The 20,348-nt window shown below is 58.5% G+C and overlaps 1 protein-coding gene across 2 annotated transcripts in view; it reads left to right on the forward strand.

Moving 5' to 3' along the window:
* Window positions 1-17,851, forward strand: part of rempA (intraflagellar transport protein rempA) — a 38,213-nt gene extending 20,362 nt beyond the window's left edge. Inside the window, exons 16-34 of one of the 2 annotated variants that reach the window (XM_037218502.1) lie at window positions 433-593; window positions 934-1,111; window positions 3,430-3,591; window positions 5,833-6,017; window positions 6,536-6,630; window positions 6,992-7,074; window positions 8,322-8,487; window positions 9,153-9,273; window positions 10,036-10,200; window positions 10,899-11,010; window positions 11,263-11,432; window positions 11,876-12,020; window positions 12,366-12,447; window positions 12,961-13,073; window positions 14,092-14,202; window positions 14,756-14,863; window positions 15,392-15,558; window positions 16,929-17,118; window positions 17,670-17,851. In XM_037218502.1, coding sequence (XP_037074397.1) covers window positions 433-593; window positions 934-1,111; window positions 3,430-3,591; window positions 5,833-6,017; window positions 6,536-6,630; window positions 6,992-7,074; window positions 8,322-8,487; window positions 9,153-9,273; window positions 10,036-10,200; window positions 10,899-11,010; window positions 11,263-11,432; window positions 11,876-12,020; window positions 12,366-12,447; window positions 12,961-13,073; window positions 14,092-14,202; window positions 14,756-14,863; window positions 15,392-15,558; window positions 16,929-17,118; window positions 17,670-17,804 — 2,649 coding nt within the window. In that variant the 3' untranslated portion in view covers window positions 17,805-17,851. The remainder of the gene's footprint in view (window positions 1-432; window positions 594-933; window positions 1,112-3,429; window positions 3,592-5,832; window positions 6,018-6,535; window positions 6,631-6,991; window positions 7,075-8,321; window positions 8,488-9,152; window positions 9,274-10,035; window positions 10,201-10,898; window positions 11,011-11,262; window positions 11,433-11,875; window positions 12,021-12,365; window positions 12,448-12,960; window positions 13,074-14,091; window positions 14,203-14,755; window positions 14,864-15,391; window positions 15,559-16,928; window positions 17,119-17,669) is intronic. The other variant, XM_037218503.1, reaches the window with a different exon arrangement.
* Window positions 17,852-20,348: the final 2,497 nt, after the last annotated feature.

Here is a 20,348-nt window from a genome sequence, read left to right on the forward strand (position 1 = left end):
CGGTCTGGCTGTCACCAGCCTGAACTCGTCAGAAGAGCATAGACACCTGGCTTCCAACATCAACCGTCATTCTGGATATCGTTGTGTATATGCTATTTCAAAACAACTGCATTGATATGGTCATTGTGACTGTCTCTGCAGGTCTCCTACGGCTCGATTTTTTGTCTTGTGGATATCCGGCCAACACACACATCTTGTTAAGGATACAAATGCTTGAAAGACTGCAGTTAGCTCGCCAGGATGTGTGAAGATTGCGTGGGCTCTAGGGCAACGAATACACGATCACTCGCGTCGCTGCTCGTCAGCTGGTCGTCAGCTGGTCGCCAGCTGTTCGTCAGCTGATCGCTAGTCCAGGCGCGCGCGCGGTCGTGCGACGACTGGGCGACGGCGCGTGCGTGTCTGACGTGCAGCGTGTGTACCGTGCCGCCGCAGTCGTCGCTGCTGCCAGACCCGAAGGTGTACATCTGGGACGTGGACACAGACGCCGTCAGCTACTTCAACTTCAGCTCGGGCCGCGAGGACGAGGACGACCAGCGCGTGCCGCCCAACTCGGCCACCAGCACCGACTCGCGCGAGCTGACTGTCATGGAGAGGTCGGTTTGTCCCCCCCCCCCCCACACACACCCTTGCATGCAGAGGCTGATGTTGTGTCCCGACTCTCATGGAAAGGTCGGTGTTGTCCCCAACTTTCATGGAGAGGTCGGTTTGTCCCCGACTCTGTCATGTAGAGGTCGGTGTTGTCCCCAATTCAGCCGCCAGCTCCGCTGTTACAGTGAGTGTATTGCCTTTGCCTTGCTCGGCGTACCAACTGGCGTCTTTCGTCACCTTAATTACGCCTGCTGGTTGGCCGGGGCTGCGGGCCGGGAGGCGGGTGACTGAAGGCGGCGTGTGCCGCGCTGGCCGAGGCAGGGCCTGACCGGCTGTGTCGGCTAGGACCAAGCTGGAGTCGTCGCGGAGTGTGGGCGGTCGGTTCGTGGTGAACCACTTCTGGGAGCCAAGCGACGCGCGGCTCTTCGTGTGCGAGGCCAAGCTGCTGCCGGACACTACCAAGCCGCCGCTGTCGTCCACGCTGCTGCTGAATAAAACGTCCAGCGCGCAGGTCCGGCTGCAGGTGAGCAAAGCCGGCCCACCGCCCCGTGCTGTCCTGTGGTCCAGGGTCCAGTGGGATGCGTATTGAAACATACAGAGCTCCTAGCATCCGATGGTCAAAACGTTCAGAATCGCAGCATCCAGTGCAGTCGGTGCAGGTGCAGTCGCTGCCAGCGGCAGTCGGTGCAGTCGCTGCCAGCGGATCCACGGCCGTCATTTAGTAACAAGAGCAGCGAATAGCCGGGTGAATATATGCGGTACGCATCTGAAACAGCTGTTTAAGGCACCAGGACAAACCAAGATCGAGAGCTCATTGATACGCTAGGCACTGTACCTATAAGCGATTGTGGGGGCCTGTTTGTGTGTTGGTAGCGTGTGGACACCGTTGAGAGGTCTGGGACGCGCTCGTAAAAAGTCCCCTTTCTTTCCAAAACATGGAAGCCCCACCTCTGTCGTTACTTCTGGCTGCGCTCCTATGTCTACACATCCGTAATGGACAAAACTCCATGGACCCAGATTGCAGGACATATGAAGAAACCTCTCCTAGTAAAAATAAGTTCTATATAATCAAGCTAAGCTATAATGCTGGATGCCTTCAAGTCCACAGACCGGCACCGGTCGTGCAGGCGTAACAGCGAAGCTAATCTCACCTGTCGCACCTTCCCCGTCGACTCGTAATGCTCTAGCATTATGACGTTAAGCGTTGCCATATCCCTTGGCAGGCGGGCTATTTTCACTTGCATTTCCAGTGAGTGAGCATGGGCCACAATCTAAATGAGGCCAGCAATTGGTGTAATTATGGGCAGCCCTAGTCCTCTGGGAATGTTCAGCCTCCATTCTTAAAAACAAAACTTCAAAACAAAACAACGCCTCTCAGCGATGCGGTCTCCATAAGCCGTGCGGCGTCAGCTCCGCGGCTAGCACCAGGCGTAGACCAATGGGTGAGCTGTATTGAGGGAGTATCTGAAAGAAGCACCTTTGAACGCTGTAGGATACCAGCCCGTGCAATTAGAAGGCAGTCCGGGTGGATATCTCGCCCGTGTGACCTTTAGTTGGATAATATGAGTGGGTTGGCAGTTGCAGCCAGACCTAGACCTGGACCTCAGACCCAGACCTGCACTGAGCCGACTGTTCAGCACTGGTGGTGCCTGAGCGACATAGAGGCCGTCGTCGTCTCGGGGGCCGTGACTGGTACTTGAGGGTCCGGCCCGCGTCCCGTTTCATGCCTCCAGCCGGCCCTTCCGGTCCCCATGTCGGATTCACGACACTCCCATTTGCCGTTTTTTCGTGGTCACCTGAATGACATTTCGGACAATAATCGGTCACTTTCGCGCCATGACGACCTGGCATCAGCGCGCGAAATACTAAACCTATGTATGAGAACACTCCCACACATCAACGAATGCCGCTCATTAGGCGCGGCCCGCGCGGTGTTGATGCTGCGATGCCGGGCACGGAGAGCAAATTTTGTTTAGCCATTCTTTAAGTCCGATGAAGTGTAGGTTTTTGGTTTCGTTCCCACTGGCCCTGATTTGTGACTAGGCTGTGACGCAGAAGCGCAGGTTGAGGGGCACAGGGGGCACGTGTCCTCTCCCCCTTTGGTTCCGAGAGGTCGAAGGGCCCCTCGGGACCTATGATTAAAGGCCCATTTTGAGAACCCGAAGGGCCCAACAGGCCAGCCGGGGGTCGCATTCAGAGGCCGCGGAGATGGTTGGCGAGCGGCTGGGGCGGACGGTGAGTGTGTTGGCCTGGCGCAGCCGTGTCATTCTAGAAAGCGTGTGTCTCTGTTGTGTGCATTTGTACGTTATTTCTGGTGAGACGATAGCCAAATAACGTTGGCGACCGCACCAGATTGACCTCGCGTATTCATGCCGCTGTTTTCGTAGCCCGCCGATCCTGTTGCTGTCCCCAGTGTGAGCGCTAACCACCCTATGCCCTTTCCGGTCCGTGTCTCCCCGCGCGAGCTGTCACCAGAGCGTGCGTATTTCCGGATTGAGCCGGTGGCCGTCGGCGTGCGCGCCCACTTTGTGAGGCGGCTGATGACGTCATCTGACGGTCGGGGCCGCCCGGTGTCGGCAGAGCGAGCTGCTCTCCGTGTCCATGTGATGACGTCATCTGACGAACGGGGCTGCCGGGTGTCGGCAGAGCGAGCTGCTCATCGTGTCCATGTGATGACGTCATCTGACGGCCGGGCGGCCCGGTGTCGGCAGAGCGAGCTGCTCACCGTGTCCATGTGATGACGTCATCTGACGGCCGGGCGGCCCGGTGTCGGCAGAGCGAGCTGCTCACCGTCTCCATGTGATGACGTCATCTGACGGCCGGGCGGCCCGGTGTCGGCAGAGCGAGCTGCTCATCGTGTCCATGTTCAGCACGTCGGAGAGCGGCGTGGTGGTGCAGGACTGGGTGCCGCTCGGCGAGCAGCACAGCCACGTGGTGGGCGTGGCCGTGCCCTACTTCTACCTGCTGCTCAAGCTCGACTCGCTCATTCTGGACGCAGACAAGGTGCGTCGGCCGTGACGGGCCAGAGGCCCGGGTGCTCGGTAGCTCAGGTGTAACGGCGCGCTCCTCCGGTCTGGAGGGATGCTGCTGGAGTCTGGCTGCGATGTGCTCCTCCGGCCTGGAGGGGTGGTGCTTGACTCTGGCTCCGCCGTGCTCCTCCGGTCTGGAGGGGTGGTGCTCGAGTCTGGCTCCGGCGTGCCCCTCCGGCCTGGAGGGATGGTGCTCAAGTCTGGCTCCGCCGTGCTCCTCCGGCCCTGAGGGGTGATGCTCGAGTCTGGCTGCCGACGAACAGCTGCATCGCCCCCGCAGAAAGAGCGAGCGGGATGCGAGAGATTTAGGCATGCCAGAGATTTCAACAGTAAATAGTCTGAGCTGTGGAATGTTGTGGGTAAGCTGTGGGATGCTGTGGGTGAGCTGTAGGGTGCTGTGGGATGCTGTGGATGAGCTGTGGGTTGCTGTGCTGATTTTTGGGTGGTACGTCGTCAAGCCCCGTGGGCAACGCAGTGTGGCCGCGCGATGTGTCAGCAACGCAGCCGTGGTCAGGCTCACTGTGCAGGAGGCACATACGGACGTACTCTGTGGCGGGGGGTGCGAAACGGGCGGAATACATGGAACTCTGGCGCGTGTTCTCTAGCGGGTGACCGTGCTGAGGTGGTCAGTTTGTCTTAGGTGACCACGCTCTGAACTGAAAGGTAAGACTTCGGTCCTGCCGTTAGCATTGGGAGGGCTGGTGACTTAACGGAGCCGCGCTGTCGTAGGCCACTGTCACTGTCACACTGTGACGTCACAGACCGTGACGCGTAACGTGCGTCCAAATTAGGACTCGTCTCGGTGGGTTATTTCTGTCTGAATGAGAGCGCCGCGTCGCTTTTTGCTTGGTTTGCTCGTTGCTTTCCTTTGTGTGCACCGTTAGACTCGCCGTAGGCTAAGCCCGTTTTTTTTTCTTTGCTCTGCTGTGTTGCATTGCTGCTGCCTGATTTCGCTGTTTTTATACGTCGGTGTTCCATGCAGCGGGCCCTCCAGTTGCCGCCAGGCTGTCGGCCGCCGGGCTTCTCCTGGCGTGTTGGGTGAGTGGCTGCAGTGGCGCCGGGCTGTGCTGCTCCGTCGCCGCCCCGTGCTGATGTCGACCCGCTGTCACTGACCGCCTTTTGTGTGCGTCTCCCTGCGCCTGTCCGGGATGTCCCCACCTGCGGTGAGTACCGACGCCTGAGTGGCGGCCGCGAGCCGCTGACGCCGGTCGTCGTGTCCCGCCGGGCATGGGCCCCTTGCTGACCGTGTCGTGTGTGCTCTGGCGTCTGTGGCCGTGTTTGCGCACGCCGGACATAGTCGGCATCGCTTCCTGGGACTCAGCGTGAGGCGTCGGCTCTGATAGCAGGCTGCGGAGGCTGATCACGCGGTCCTGGCGCTCTGATGAGTCAGAAGGGCTGCGAGAAGCATATGAAAAGACACCTCTTGCTCTCAAAGGGTTAACACATGTCAAGATGCTCAAGAAAAAAAAATTATAGGAGACTGCATGATTACGGGATAGGTTTTGTTACTGAAGCAGACCTTTCACGATGGAAATCGATCAATTAAGCACAGGTAGATACCGCACTCGAGCCTTGAAAAGTACAGGATGGTCTAAATCATTTTGAGATAATACATCGCTGGGAGTGCGTCTGAAAACGTCTTTACTTCGGTGTAGTTAAATTGAGGGAACGTTTTCACTTTGGCTGATAGAATACATCATTGATTAAGTAGCATGGTTAAGATAAATACTTGATATAAAATAATACACTTTGTCGTTAAGCAATATGGTGCAAATTACGCCTGGATATGCGTGATTTTCGTTGTGAAGAATCCCTGGCCATAAATAAGTCAGTTTTTGGTAATTATGCCGCGTAAGCTTCCCCCTGTGTTTTTTACTGTGAGCATTATGATAATACAGCAGATAGGTGATCTGTTTTGTGTTATTAGCCACTATAAGCGAGCTTAGTCCAAATATATGCGTAAAGTCATCAGGTCTTGGATCATTCCAGTAGGTTTTGAGTGCGTTTTGTCTTGAGTGCGCAGAGTACGTGAGTGCTGTTTAATCAGTGACATGTCTGCTATGCTGCTTTGTCTGCCTGAGGTATGCCAGAGCCCAGCGCTGCTGTATATAATGACTCAGAACTCAAACCTTGTAACCTGTGTGCAATGCCGCTCGCGTGGTGCGCACAGATTAGTCGTAGCTTTCCCCTGATCGCGGGCCGTTGCTGCCCTCAGGACGCCGGCTCCTCCATGTACTTGACGTCCAACCGGCCGTCCCAGATCTCCACCCACGTGATGCGCGACTTCCAAGGTCTGGAGAATGCTGACAAGCCTACCAAGCAGGCTATGATGGAGTTCTCCTACCATCTGAGCGTTGGCAACATGGACGAAGCCTTCAAGGCCATCAAAACCATCAAGAGGTGGGGAGCGTGTAACCCACTAGTGTTGACGAGGTTATGATAATTTGCATGCAGACACAATTTGCGCCGGTGGCATATCTTTAGAGAATTCTGCAGGGTGATAACGCAGTTTCTTCGGAGCTTTATGGATATGAAGTGTGAACATGTCTTATGGAGATTAAATCGTTTTAGATCATACTTGTTTAATGACAACAATATGGGCATGAAAAGGGGTTAATGTGCCGACTATGGGTGACAACTTTGTGAAATATCTTGACATGCTTGACAACCTCTTGACATCCTGTGCCAACTCTGTGAAAGATCTTGACATTCTCGCCGTACAAAAGGCATGACGAGCGAGATGTATTTAGGCGGAAGCGCAGCCTAAAGACGCCGCCCGGGAGCACCGTTAGTCCTTGATGTCCCGTCGGACTTTTTCCGTTGGTGGTGACACTGACGCCTACTAGCCAGACAGCCACGAGGCAAGTCGTGACAGCACGCAGCTACCGTGTGTATTGAGCCGGTCTCCCCGCCCGCAGTCAGCAGGTGTGGGAGAACATGGCGCGCATGTGCGTCAAGTCCAAGCGCCTGGACGTGGCCTCCGTCTGCCTGGGCAACATGGGCTTCGCCAGAGGTGTGTCTCCGGCGTTCGAGCCGGGTGTCGTTATTGGGGCGGAATCACGGCAGCGGCAGTCCTATGCTGGTGTGCTCGAGCGCCAGCGCTGTGCGGTCCCCCCTCCCGAGCCATTTATGGCTTGTTTTGTGGTTTTTCTGCATGCTCACACCGTGAAGTCGTAAGTGAATTGCTCTGACGTGCGGACCTTTACTCTGGCCGTATTTTTTACTTCACTGTGTAACTGCTATTTGTGGTTGTTTTGGGCTTTTAGGTGGCGGTAGGTCGTTCCATCGCTCTGGCAGTGCATTTTTAGGCAGAACAGTTTAGGGCACAATATCGTACGGAACGGAAGCACCATGACGTGCTTTCCGCTTTGCAGGTGCACGGATGCTGAAGATCGCCCAGAGTGAGCCAGAGCTGGACGCCCGGGTGGCCATGCTGGCCGTTGTGTTGGACATGACGGTAACGTGCAAGCCCCATTGCTTCTCACACAGATTTCATACTGCTGGGTGTTCCAATTTAAACACTATGTTTAAAAATACCGTTATATATATATATATATATATATATATATATATATATATATATACATGTATATGTGTGTGTGTGTGTGTGTGCGCGTGTGTGCGCGTGTGCGTGTGCGTGTGCGTGTGCGGGTGCGGGCGTGGGTGTGGGTGTAGGTGTAGGTGTGGGTGTGCGTGTGCGTGTGCGTGTGCGTGTGTGTGTGTGTGTGTGTGTGCGTGGGTGTGGGTGTGTGTACATGTGCGTGTCCGTGTGTATGTGTATAGCACGTGTACAAGGTTCATGATGACACACATTAGCTAGTGTCTTACAAATGGTGTGTTCAGACGCTGAACGCGGAGACCGAGGTCTGCATACCTTGTTCCCACTCCACAATGAGCGTGTGAAAAACACCATTCTAAATCTCCGGAAATTTTCAACAGTACTGCCGGATGGCGTGTGCCTATCTTATTTTTAGTATTCTTACTCGCACTTCTGAAATGGACATTTCCAGTGAAACACCTGAAGTCTTTCACTGCGCTCTGTTAGCAGTTCTTTGTCCGTTGGCCGCCTTCTGTGCCAACGCATCGATGAGTACCGCATGCAATGTTTTACGGCGGCAGGAAGTGGTCCAGTGTATGTGCAAAACCCAGCAATGTTGCGCACCAGGTGTTAGTTACCCCCCCCCCCCCCACAAAAGTGACTATTTTAAAACAGTTACTTGTATTCCTTGTGTACATTAGTGAATAATTACACGTGCCAACTGAAACCGTGGCGTAACAAATATGCTTCGTCGTGGCGTATACTGCAGTCTGTTAGTTTAGCTTGTGAGCGTTGTCAAATCGCTTATTTATTCTCTTTTTGTATGGGCTCGTCCAAACTGTGAGGCTTTGTGCGTAGTTTGTCGTGTGTGGGTATTTAGGTATGCGTATAATTATTTACTCTGGTGTGTGTCGGTGGTGTCCTTCCTTCTTGAACCTTGCACGAGAGCACGCTCCGTCCTGACTTAAAACACCTTTATATGGTCACTGAAACATGTTCCATGACTATGTAATCGCTTCGTCTCACATTTAGATGGGCTTATCAGCCTTGAATATAGGTTTACAAATATATGAATGCACAAGCAGGGCGTGTGAGTTCGTGGGGGTGGCGCCCGTGCCCTCGCACAAGGAGAGCCGGAGAGCTGAGGCGGGCGCCGTGTCCGGCAGGAGGAGGCGGCGCACCTGTACCAGCGCTGCGGCCGCTGGGACCTGCTCAACCGGCTGTACCAGGACACCGGCGAGATGGAGAAGGCCATCGAGCTGGCGCGTACCAAGGACCGCATCCACCTGCGGCACACCTTCTACCGCTGCGCCAAGACGCTCGAGGCCAGAGGTCAGTCGGTGGACGGGGCTCAGTCAGTAGACGTGGTCAGTCGAGGCATACTTTCTACCGCTGCGCCAAGACGCTCGAGGCCAGAGGTCAGTCGGTGGACGCGGCTCAGTCAGTAGACGTGGTCAGTCGATGGATGGGGTTAATCGATGGCCGAGGGTCATTCGGTGGATGCGAGTCTGTCGGTGGACGGGGGTCAGTCGGTGGACGGGGCTCAGTCAGTAGACGTGGTCAGTCGATGGATGGGGTCATTCGATGGACGGGGGGTCAGTCGGTGGATGCGGGTCTGTCGGTGGACGGGGGGTCAGTCGGTGGACGGGGGGTCAGTCGGTGGACGGGTGTCAGTTGGTGGACGGGGGGTCAGTCGGTGGGCGGCGGGTCAGTCGGTGGACGGGGGGGGTCAGTCGGTGGGCGGGGGGTCAGTCGGTGGACGGGGCTCAGCCAGTAGACGTGGTCAGTCGATGGATGGGGTCAATCGATGGCCGGGCGTCATTCGGTGGACGGGGGGTCAGTCGGTGGACGGGGAGGTGACACGGCTCGGCCTCGGCTCTCTCCTCTAATTGGACAGCAGGGGCATGCCACCAGCTATCTCCGTTGCGCTGTGTCGGCCGCCGGCATGTCTGCTGGTTGCAGCGCGTGACCGGGCTGTTTCCTCGCGCCGCCGCCAGGGGAGCTGCAGGACGCCGTGCCGTTCTACGAGCAGTCGGAGACGCACCGCTTCGAGGTGCCCCGCATGCTGTTTGACGATACGCTCGCGCTGGAGCAGTACGCCACACAGACCAAGGACAAGTAAGCCGGCCCGGTAGCCAGCTCTACACGCTGGTGGGGCGAGAATGACACCGACTGGTCTTCTCAACAATCTTCTACCGCCTACTGTCGGCAGGCGCCGTCTGTGTTTCTGTTCTGGTTTTGAGTGTATGGCGATGCTTACACATCTGCAGGCGCGTATTCGCACGCACGAGGGTATACTGCTGTATGTGTAGGGTATACGAGGGTATACTGCCGTGAACCAACTGCGGTGTTTCGGCGCCGGCGGCCGCCCGGCCGAGCCAGTGAGCCAGAGCCGACCGGAGCTGGAGGTCGCCCGGCGCTGGCCGGCTCAGGAGACCGGCCCGCTGAGATCTGTGCTGGCCGACTCTGGAGGCTGGTCCGCTGCCACCGGCGCTGGCCGACTCTGGAGGCCGGTCCGCTGCCACCGGCGCTGGCCGACTCTGGAGGCCGGTCCGCTGCCACAGGCGCTGGCCGACTCTGGAGGCCGATCCGCTGCCATAGGCGCTGGCCGACTCTGGAGGCCGGCCCGCTGTCACCGGCGCTGGCCGACTCTGGAGGCCGGTCCGCTGCCACCGGCGCTGGCCGACTCTGGAGGCCGGTCCACTGACACCGGCGCTGGCTGACTCTGGAGGCCGGCCCGCTGTCACCGGCGCTGGCCGACTCTGGAGGCCGGTCCACTGACACCGGCGCTGGCTGACTCTGGAGGCCGGTCCACTGACACCGGCGCTTGCCGACTCTGGAGGCCGGTCTGCTGACATCGGCGCTGGCCGTGCCCTGCAGGGGAGTGAAGCGCTGGTGGGCCCAATACATGGAGTCGACGGGCGACATGGACACGGCCCTCGAGTACTACCAAGCGGCCGAGGATTACCTGTCGCTGGCCAGGGTCTACTGCTACCTTAACGACCTGGACAAGGCGGCCAAGCTGGCCAACGACACCGGCGACAGGTGACGAACCACGGAGATAGAGCGCCCCCCGGCGGCCGCCCGCGTGTCGCCGGGTCTGCGTGTTGAAGTGTGCCTCCGCCCATCCAACAGCTGCCTTAACATCATGCCCTTTCGTCATTATCTGTGCATAAACAAATTTATGCCAGTATGGCATATAAGAAATTTACTACACGCAGTCCCAATGCTGTCGGGCTGAAGTATTTTCGATCTCGCGGAATGAATGGGTGTGGCGCGATCTCGTTTACGGGTCACCAGACTGCCTGGTAGTCCTTTCTTCAGCATTAAACAAGATGGTGTTGGTTTGAGCTGCACGCGTTCTGGTTCTCACAGAGATGGACCGTAAGCAAAACCAAACGGACATGCGTCGTCCGCTGTGGCCCAGGAGTCGTACGAGGCTCCGTGGCCATTGTCCCATTCCAGATATGACATGTCACCGCGGCTGGGCCAGCTGGCGGAGACGCACGTAACGGTTCTGTGGCTACGCGAGTCACTCGAAGCCTGCTCCTGCCACCCTCACCAGTGCAGAGGTCACCTCGTCACCGCGTAGTCCTACCCAGTATGGGTTCTTCACGGGGCTGTCCGCCGCTTGCCTGTGTGTTTCACGTGGCGGTGCGCTCCGTGGCTCGGTCCCATCCAGGCTCCTCACAGAGCAGTGTGGCCCGCAGCGCCTGGCCTGACCGGGTCTGGTTTTCCTATAGGGCGGCCTGCTACCACTTGGCGCGCCAGTACGAGAACTCCGACAACATAAAGGAGGCGATCCACTTCTTCACGCGCGCACAAGCCTACGGCAACGCCATCCGACTGTGCAAGGTTAGCTCTCGGCGGCACTCGTGGCATGGTCGCCGCTGCCTGCTGCGTCTCATCTGCCGACCGTCCCCAGTGAGGGGTACCACGCGCCCCAGGCCGGGAGCCCGATGGAGGGCTCTGTCGGCTGCACGGGCGGCGATCACGGCGCCACCCGGCGCAGTGTCGAGTGACCGTGTGGTGACGAGCTCGGCCAGGCTCGGCCCGGCGGCCAGCCGGTCCGTCTGAGCCTGCCACGCGACTGCGCCCCGCCGACAGGAGAACCAGTTCGACGATCAGATGCTGAACCTGGCGCTGATGGCCGGGCCGCGCGAGCAGCTGGACGCCGCGCGCTACTTCGAGTCGCTCGGCAAGGGCGGCATCGAGCGAGCCGTCATGCTCTACCACAAGGCCGGCCTGCTCACCAAGGCCACCGACCTCGCCTTCAAGTCAGTTACATGAATATATATATATATATATATATATATATATATATATATATATATATATATATATATATATATGTGTGTGTGTGTGTGTGTGTGTGTGTGTACGTGTGCGTGTGCGTGTGCGTGTGCGTGTGCGTTGCGTGTGCGTGTGCGTGTGTGTGTGTGTGTGTGTGTGTGTGTGTGTGTGTGTGTGTGTGTGTGTGTGTGTGTGTGTGTGTGTGTGTGTGTGTGTGTGTGTGTGTGTGTGTGTGTGTGTGTGTGTGTGTGTACTGCATGCTCACCATGATGTCATGGTGAGTATGCTGTCCGCCTTGAAGCACAGGTGGCGGCTTCGTCAGCTTCCTCGGTGCGCCGTGCAGTGTGTCGGGTGATGAATCACCAGCCTGTCTGCTGGTCTGTGCTGTGGCTTCGGGACGTGACGTGCGGTGGGACGTGGCCGGCAGGCACCAGCAGTTCAACGCTCTCCAGCTGATCGCCAACGACCTGACGTCCGAGTGCGACCCGGCGCTGCTGCAGAAGTGCGCCGCGTTCTTCATCGAGAACGGACAGTTCGACAAGGCCGTTGACATGTTCGCCATCTCCAAAAAGGTGGCTGCTGGTCCCGGCACGGCTGCGAAACGCCGTCGGCGGCACGGAGGAGCAGCTGCCGACGCGTGCAGACGCACTCTTCTGATCCCACGGCTGCACTTGCATTGTGTGTCGCCTGCGAACGCCATAGCAGGCTGACGTGACGTTCGTGCGTGATTTGTCGTAAAGATGGATATTGGCCAACGGAAAACAGTGTACAGGTTGCAGGAGCCTGGAAGCACGTGCTGGTTATACTGTGTCCGCTGCTGGTGCGATTATGTGGGGTGGCGCGGGCCGTGGTCTCGATGTGTACGCAGCAGTCCTGCCGTGGCTGTGGTAACGTGCAATCTTACGTCGCTGCCGCAGTATGTGGAGGCGCTGGACCTGTGCGTAGAGCACAACATACCCATCACGGATGAGGTGGCCGAGAGGCTGACCATCCCTAAAGGTAGGACTGCGACTGCCCTCTGTCCAGTGGACAGTAGTATGTGGGGGCGCTGGACCTGTGCGTAGAGCACAACATACCCATCACGGATGAGGTGGCCGAGAGGCTGACTATCCCTAAAGGTAGGACTCTGTCCGGTGGACAGTAAGCTCTTGAATCATCTCGTAGGAATTGGAGGCCGATGTCACGACTTTTGAGGTAATTTATTGTGTCTGGTAGGGGATAGAAATGCTCATTGTAAGGGTCGTCATCAGCGAATCAGAATAGTTGGACAGATTTTGACCTCGGCAAATATAAACATTGCTGGTAAATGGACATCGGAGGATATTAGAAATTGCGATGACGTGCGTTACGTAAAACGGAGTCGACCAGCTCGTATTGGGTCGCCGTATCGTAGCCTCGGCGCATGAGGATGCCGACGGGCGTTTTTTGCGGCCGACGGGCCGCCGCGGGCGAGAGAGGGCCGGCGGGCGAGGGCCGGCGGGCGGCCTGCTCACGCCCCCGCCGCCGCCGCAGGCGAGGGCACTGACGACGAGCGCTCCCGGGTCCTGCTCAAGGTGGCCGAGTGCGCCTACGCCCAGAACAACTACGTCCTGGCCACCAAGAAGTACACCGAGGCTGGCGACAAGGTGGGCTGGGTCAGGCTGGCCGGTGGGGACCAAGCTGGAATGGTGGTGACCATGCTGGAATGGTGGTGCCAGGCTGGAATGGTGGTGCCAGGCTCGGCTGGTGGGGACCAAGCTTGACTGGTGGGGACCAAGCTTGACTGGTGGGGACCAAGCTTGGCTGGTGGGGACCAAGCTTGGCTGGTGGGGACCAAGCTTGGCTGGTGGGGACCAAGCTTGACTGGTGGGGACCAGGCGCGGCTTGTAGGGACCATGCTTGGCTGGTTGGGACCAGACTTGGCTGGTGGGGACCAACCAGGCGCGGCTGGTTGGGACCATGCTTGGCTGGTTGGGACCAGACTTGGCTGGTGGGGACCAACCAGGCGCGGCTGGTTGGGACCAAGCTTGACTGGTGGGGACCAGGCTCGAGTGGTGGGGACCAGGCTGCAATCGTGGTGACCAGGCTGGGCTGGTGGGAACTGGGATGGGCTGGAGAATCCACTTAAATGTCATGTCAGTCAGAAAGGGAATGAAGCAAGCCAGACTTGACTAAGAATTGCAGGAAGGCCGATGTTGGTTTTCATGTTCAGCGGATAATTGCTCATCTCCATTTGACCACGCTCAGTTTGGGCTTCGGGTCGGACCCGATCGCATCGTGTCAGAACTATTCCTGTTGTTGACGAAAGGCCACAAAACTGAGGGGATTCCCCTCTCCGCCTTCAATATCGCAGCCTCAGATTTGCAGCTGCTTAGTTCGTGTGAACGGCTGCTAAACGTTTGGTGCGTTTGCTTCCGCAGTGGCAAGCTGATATCAGATTGGTTGCAAACCGCACACTACAAACGATCAACGAAGCTAGCGTCGGCCACTGCGAGCCAGCCAATCAGCGGCAGTGTAGTACGAATTACGCGTGGGTGTAGGCCAGGTGTGCTGTTAGGCTAAACAGGGCAGTTGAGCGCGTGGCTGGGGATAAGGCTGTGTCTGGGACGCCGCCGCCTCCCCTCCCCCGGCCCTGTCTTTTACCCACGGCCGTGCCATCGCCAGGTCAACGCCATGAAGTCGCTGATGAAGTCTGGGGACACCAAGCGGATCATCTACTTCGCCCAGACCTCCCGCGAGCGCGATATCTACATCATGGCGGCCAACTACCTGCAGGTGTGCGGGCTGAGGCCCTGTCCTCACGTTACATCCCACCTGAAACCACTCGACAAACTAACGAGAGCGTAATCTGAAATCGCCCGTGTGCACGTGATTGTCGTTAAGCCAGTGTTGCAGGAGGAAACACGGACTTTTTACGGCATATCGGTGCGGCTATCCTTGTATGTTTAACGAACCATACCCTTCATTATACAATAGCCAGGTCATGCCGGAAAACACGATCATTGGCCATCTATTTATCTTAGCCCAATCATTGGATAAAAGGTTGTCCTCGTTCGTGACATGGGCTAGATTAGGTGGAAATAAATGTGTCTTTTAATATTGGATTCAATCACCGCAATATGCTGTCGTTTTGTTACGTGCCATCCGGCTACGTTGTGCCAGCTCCACCCGCCATTACGCAGCGACAGTTTTCAAAAAGTCGTACGCATCCACTGTGCTGTTGCCTGTGTGGGGTGGATGCCCATTATAATCTGTTCCCGTCCTGTGTTGTGTGGCCGGTGTTGGCAGCAGCCGTGTTTGACCTTGAGCGGGATGTTTCGGTCGGCAGTCTACCGACTGGCAGAAGAGCCCCGAGATCATGAAGTCCATCACCACGTTCTACACCAAGGGCAAGGCTTACGACCTCCTGGCCGGCTTCTACGACGCCTGTGCCCAGGCTAGTGATGCGCCAGCGATGCGCCAGCGATGCGCCAGTGATGCGCCAGCGATGCGCCAGTGATGCGCTACTGACGTCAGGGCGTCACTGATTGGCTGGGGACGTGGCAGCACGGAACGTCCGACCGTCCGCTGCTGCGTGGAGAGTGGGGGGGGGGGGGGGGGGGACGGCACGCAACGGCCCTTGCCTGGGCAGTTCCAGGCTGCTTGCGTTGCTGGATAGTCAAAAGGCTTAGCGGCTGATACTGTGTTACACTGTGAACTGCCTACCCTGTGGCTGTAGATCTCTCTGACGTAGTGACGTCAGCATAAGCGGTAATGGCGGCATCGGGCGGCGAGCAGCCAGTGGCCCCGCTCGCCTCAGGTCTGCCGAGGGTGTCGGTGACGTCACTCAGGGGGCAGGTGATCTGGGTACGCGCTTGCTTTCCTTTAGGCTAGCACTGCAGTTGGGGTGAATCTAGCACTGCAGTTGGGGTGAAGTTGGGGTGAATCAAAGTAAACATTAAGACGAGAATTGTGCGCGTTACAGGCGGAGATAGACGAGTTTCATGATTACGATAAGGCGCTGAGTGCTCTGACGGAGGCCTACAAGAGCTTCAGCAAGTCTCAGCAGGGCAACACTGGCGAGCTGGACAACCGAGGGGCCAACCTCCGCGAGAAGATCGAGCTCGTCAAGAAGTTCGTCACAATCCGAGGGTAGGCACCCGTCCGCAGCAGCCTGTCCTGTCCACCGGCCGAGCAGTGGCCGCCCCACGCCCTCCCCATCTGACCTCTGACCGGCCCCCACCGGCCGAGCAGTGGCTGTTCTTCCCCCCCCCTCCCCACCTGACCTCTGCCGGCCCCCAGCGGCCGAGCAGTTGCCGCCCCCACCCCTTCCCCTTCTGACCTCTGCCGGCCCCCAGCGGCCAAGCAGTGGCCGCCCCCACCCCTTCCCCTTCTGACCTCTGCCGGCCCCCACCGGCCGAGCAGTTACCGCCCCCACCCCTTCCCCTTCTGACCTCTGCCGGCCCCCAGCGGCCAAGCAGTGGCCGTCTCCACCCCCTCCCCAATCTGATTCTCTGACCGGACCCCAGCGGCCGAGCAGTGGCTGTTCTTCCCCCCCCCCCCCCCCCACCTGACCTCTGACCAGGTCCCAGCGGCCGAGCAGTGGCTGTTCTTCCCCCCCCCCCTCCCCACCTGACCTCTGAACGGGTCCCAAGCGGCCGAGCAGTGACTGTTCTTCCCCCCCCCTCCCACCTGACCTCTGACCGGGTCCCAGCGGCCGAGCATTGGCTGTTCTCCCCCCCTCCTCCCCACCTGACCTCTGACCGGGTCCCAGCGGCCGAGCAGTGGCTGTTCTCCCCCCTCCTCCCCACCTGACCTCTGACCGGGTCCCAGTGGCCGAGCAGAAGACGGATCACGCATGCTTCCCGGCCACGGCTCTGTCTGTGTCTCGGGGCTGGTGCCACTCGGGATGGAAACATTTCGTTACGTTAACCGATCCTCTCCGTGACGTTTAATTATGTAAACATGAAGCCTCAGACCAGTCCCGCTCAAGCACAGCTGTCCTGCTTGTTGACCCGGACAGGCGCAGCATGGCCATTGCAGTCGACGCGCGCTAAAACACCAATAAATAACCGAGCATGACGCCCCACATGACGGTGGAAGCAGCTTCAACTGCTGGTTGCTGTTTGAGATCTGCTTTGAGCGCTGTTCTGAGGCGGCTGTTGGTATCTCAGCTGCACGCCTTGACTTGTTTTCTGTCTGCGGATGCTGGGTGGCACGGGCGGGCCGTGTGCCATCCGTGTGACTTGGCGCCCGTCGCGGGCCGCCTGTTCAGCCACCCTGACACGAGGTGGACGTGCGGCACTGAGCGGTCCGGCCGTGTGCCATCCGTGTGACTTGACCCCCGTCGCGGGCCGCCTGTTCAGCCGCCCTGACACGAGGTGGACGTGCGGTACTGACGGGCCCGGCCGTGCGTCATCCGTGTGACTTGGCGCCCGTCGCGGGCCGTCTGTTCAGCCGCCCTGACATGAGGTGGACGTGCGGTACTGAGGGGCCCGGCCGTACGCCGGCCGCCGGCGCAGACACTTCCAGGTTAACCCGGACGAGTCGATGGTGGCGGCGCGGGACTTCGCCAACGAGCTGCGTAATGACGAGGCCGTGCGGCGCGGCGACCTGTACGCCATGATCGTCGAGTACCTGGCGCGGCAGCAGAAGTACGAGATGGCGTACAAGGCTATCGAGCAGATGCGCCAGCGGTGCCCGGGCGCCCAGGTCGGTACAGCGCCGCTGCTGGCCGCCGCCGAGCCCCGGTCGCGGGTCCCGGCCGATGTCGGTGACGTAGCCTCTGGGGACCGGGCCCTCTCGGTGTCTGTGGACCGCGAGCGGTCGGTGTCTGTGAACCGTACTCGGTCGGTGTCTGTGGACCGCACTCGGTCGGTGTCTCTGGACCGCGCGCGATCGGTGTCTGCGGGCCGCACCCGGTCTGAACTTGAACAAAAGGCTGCAAGGACCCGTTCGGCTACTTACATTCATGTCACATTCATGGCCCGTAGTTGCAGCTGGTGGCGTTTGGCGCGCGCCGCGACTCGGCGCGGGAGGCCCCCGACATCGGTGTCCGCTGCGATGGCTCGTGCCTCACCGGTGCCACGCCGGCCCGCCCTCCAGGCCATCCCCGCAGCCGTCGGCGTCTGCTGGTGTCGCCAGCCATCTGCAGTGCATCGCTGATGTTTGCTGGTGTCGCCAGCCATCTGCAGTGTGTCGCTGATGTTTGCTGGTGTCGCCAGCCATCTGCGGTGCGTCGCTGATCCGTGCCGGTGCCGCAGGTGGGGCACCACATCAGCGAGCCGGTGCTGCTGGCCATCCAGCAGGCCGTCGGCGTCCAGATCAACCGGCAGTCGCGCGGCAACCTGTCCGGCGGCGGCTTCGACGCCAACATCGAGATCTCCGACGACGAGTGAGCCCGGCCGCGCCACGTGGCTGAGCCGGGCCGCGCCACACGGCTGAGCCGGGCCGCGCCACGTGGCTGAGCCGGGCCGCGCCACGTGGCTGAGCCAGGCCGCGCCACGTGGCTGAGCCGGGCCGCGCCACACGGCTGAGCCAGGCCGCGTCACGTGACTGAGCCGGGCCGCGCCACACGGCTGAGCCGGGCCGCGCCACGTGGCTGAGCCAGGCCGCGTCACGTGACTGAGCCGGGCCGCGCCACACGGCTGAGCCGGGCCGCGCCACACGACTCGGCTCGTTCGCCGTTGCTGACCGGTCCGCCGGTCCGCCGCTGCCGACCGTTGTTGGGCGCAGCGTTGGCGTCCGCGCAGGCCGGCGGCTCTCTCGCCAGCCAGCTGAGCGTGCGGTCGTAGCTCTGCCAGTGCTGTCTTCGCCGACGTCGTGTTGTGCTGCGGTCGGCATCGTCATTTTTGTTAGTTTCTGGAGATTGAGGCGAACGCATCTCCATGAAGGTTTCCTCCCCGCTCACTTGTTGGCTTTTCCTGCCAGTGCTCGCGTGCACTGCAGCTCCCACGCCGAGTGGTGTTACCGCACATACTCATACGAGCCTTATGAGTGTCGTGTTCCTGCTGAGTGTAGGACCGACCTCGACCACCTGTTCCGTCCATTGTCTGTGATGCCGTGTCAGTGATAGGCACCGGCTTCCGTCCGTCCAAGGAATCACTACCAACTGGTCCGACTATTCTATCACCGCCGTAGGGAAAATAACCGCGTGCATATGTGTGTATGTGTGTGTGTGTGTTGGTCCGCAATGTTTTACCGATGGCCGCTATTGATTCTGGCGCCGGAGTTCTAGCGTCCTGAGGTATAGAATGTCACTCGGGACCGGGAAGAATAAATACACGTTTTTGAAACCACGTGACTGGAAACAGGATCGCCGGCTTTAACACGCGCCCGGGTGGCCGGCTGGATACCGTTCGCCCGGGTGGGGCGGGGGTGGGGGGAGGGTCAATTTGGCCCCACCCCTGAGATCTCGGGAACTAAGAAAGCTAGAGACACTAAATTTACACCGTGTGCTGAACTGTGTACGTGAACTCACTTAGGATAAAGTTTGAGGCTCTTAGGTCGTGATCTCCGGGTCAAATAAGGTGAAATAAGGTCAAATTCCAGGTTAGTCTTCAAAGTGCTCCCAGAACCTAGATAAGAAAGCAAAAGATCGCATGATCATTAAGGTCAGTGACCTTGTTTGACCTCTCGAAGGTCATGGTATCCAAAATCAGACAAGACTGCTTTAAGTTTTGCATTGGAATAAGCGACAAAGATTACGCTAGGCAGTATGTTTCTAAAAACAAAGTATCAACTTGGGTCATTTTAGGTCAATGACCTATTATGACCTATAAGAAGTCCATGGAAGATGCATAATGCGGTTCCTGCTATTAATAAATTCGAAATGAACACCAGAAACTATCCCATATAGCAAGCCCTTAGGTAATAAAACAGTTTGGTTTTGACCTTGGTCCGATCTTCGTACCTGCCCTTGGGTCAACACAGCTTGCTCATTCAATTGCCGTGTTGCCTAAGAAAACAACTCAGAGATGTACGGCTTCGTCTAACACTCCGTTGTTTGATCACATTGAACGATTCCCTAGGAATTGCCCTCGCTGAAACCATGGCCTCACTTTGACCTGCCATAAGTCAGCGACCTGACAAGGTGCATCCTAGTTTTTGGTGTCAGACGATCCGCTAATTAATTAACTACAACTATGCAAAAAGCAGTATTAACGACGTCTGTTCGCCTGAGATGCAAATAAAGATTCCGTTGGCAGCAGATTTTGATCGGCACACAACAGTTGGACTCGCCGGCCCGCCTGTCGAGTCCAACTGGTCCGAGCGTCCGGCCGGTAGACGGGCTGCCGAGCCCAACTGGTCCGACGGTCCGGCCAGCAGGCGGGCTGTCGGGTCCAACTGGTCCAAGTGTCCAACCGGCAGATGGGCTATCGACTCCAGCTGGTCCGACGGTCCGGCGAGTCCAACTGGTCCGATTGTCCGGCCGGCAGACGGGCTGTCGAGTCCAGCTGGTCCGACGGCCCGGCCGGCAGACGGGCTGTCGAGTCTAGCTGGTCCGGCCGCACAGTACAGTGTTGGCCCCGAACGTGGTACCCCATCGGTCCCTGGCTCGGTTTCGCAGTCTTCGTTAGGTCTATTTCATCTTCACATGTCCCCAACGGCAGTGGGTTTCGTTTTTAATCAAGTGAGCTGTGTGCACCGTTAGATAGCCCGTGGTGTCAGGGGTGGATCGTCGTTTTAAAGCTTGGTGTGGCAGGGCGGGACGTAACGAGGACCATCATGCCGCCACGACGTATGCAAGCCGTCAAGGAGGATCGAGAAGCGTGCATATGCCACAGGAGGTCCATGTGGTCGTAAAACGCCAACTGCTGCATGTGTGCTGGGACCCCAGAAGGCAGGCGATTGCGGACCGCAATACCGGCACGAAGCCTTAGAAAGCCGGGCCCCGAGATAGCCGAGGCAGAGGTCATAGGTCGCCCCCCCCCCCCCCCCCC

This window comes from Pollicipes pollicipes, unplaced genomic scaffold, assembly GCF_011947565.3.
Source record: "Pollicipes pollicipes isolate AB1234 unplaced genomic scaffold, Ppol_2.1 Scaffold_4219;HRSCAF=4965_pilon_pilon_pilon, whole genome shotgun sequence".
Taxonomy (NCBI): Eukaryota; Metazoa; Arthropoda; class Thecostraca; order Pollicipedomorpha; family Pollicipedidae; genus Pollicipes; species Pollicipes pollicipes.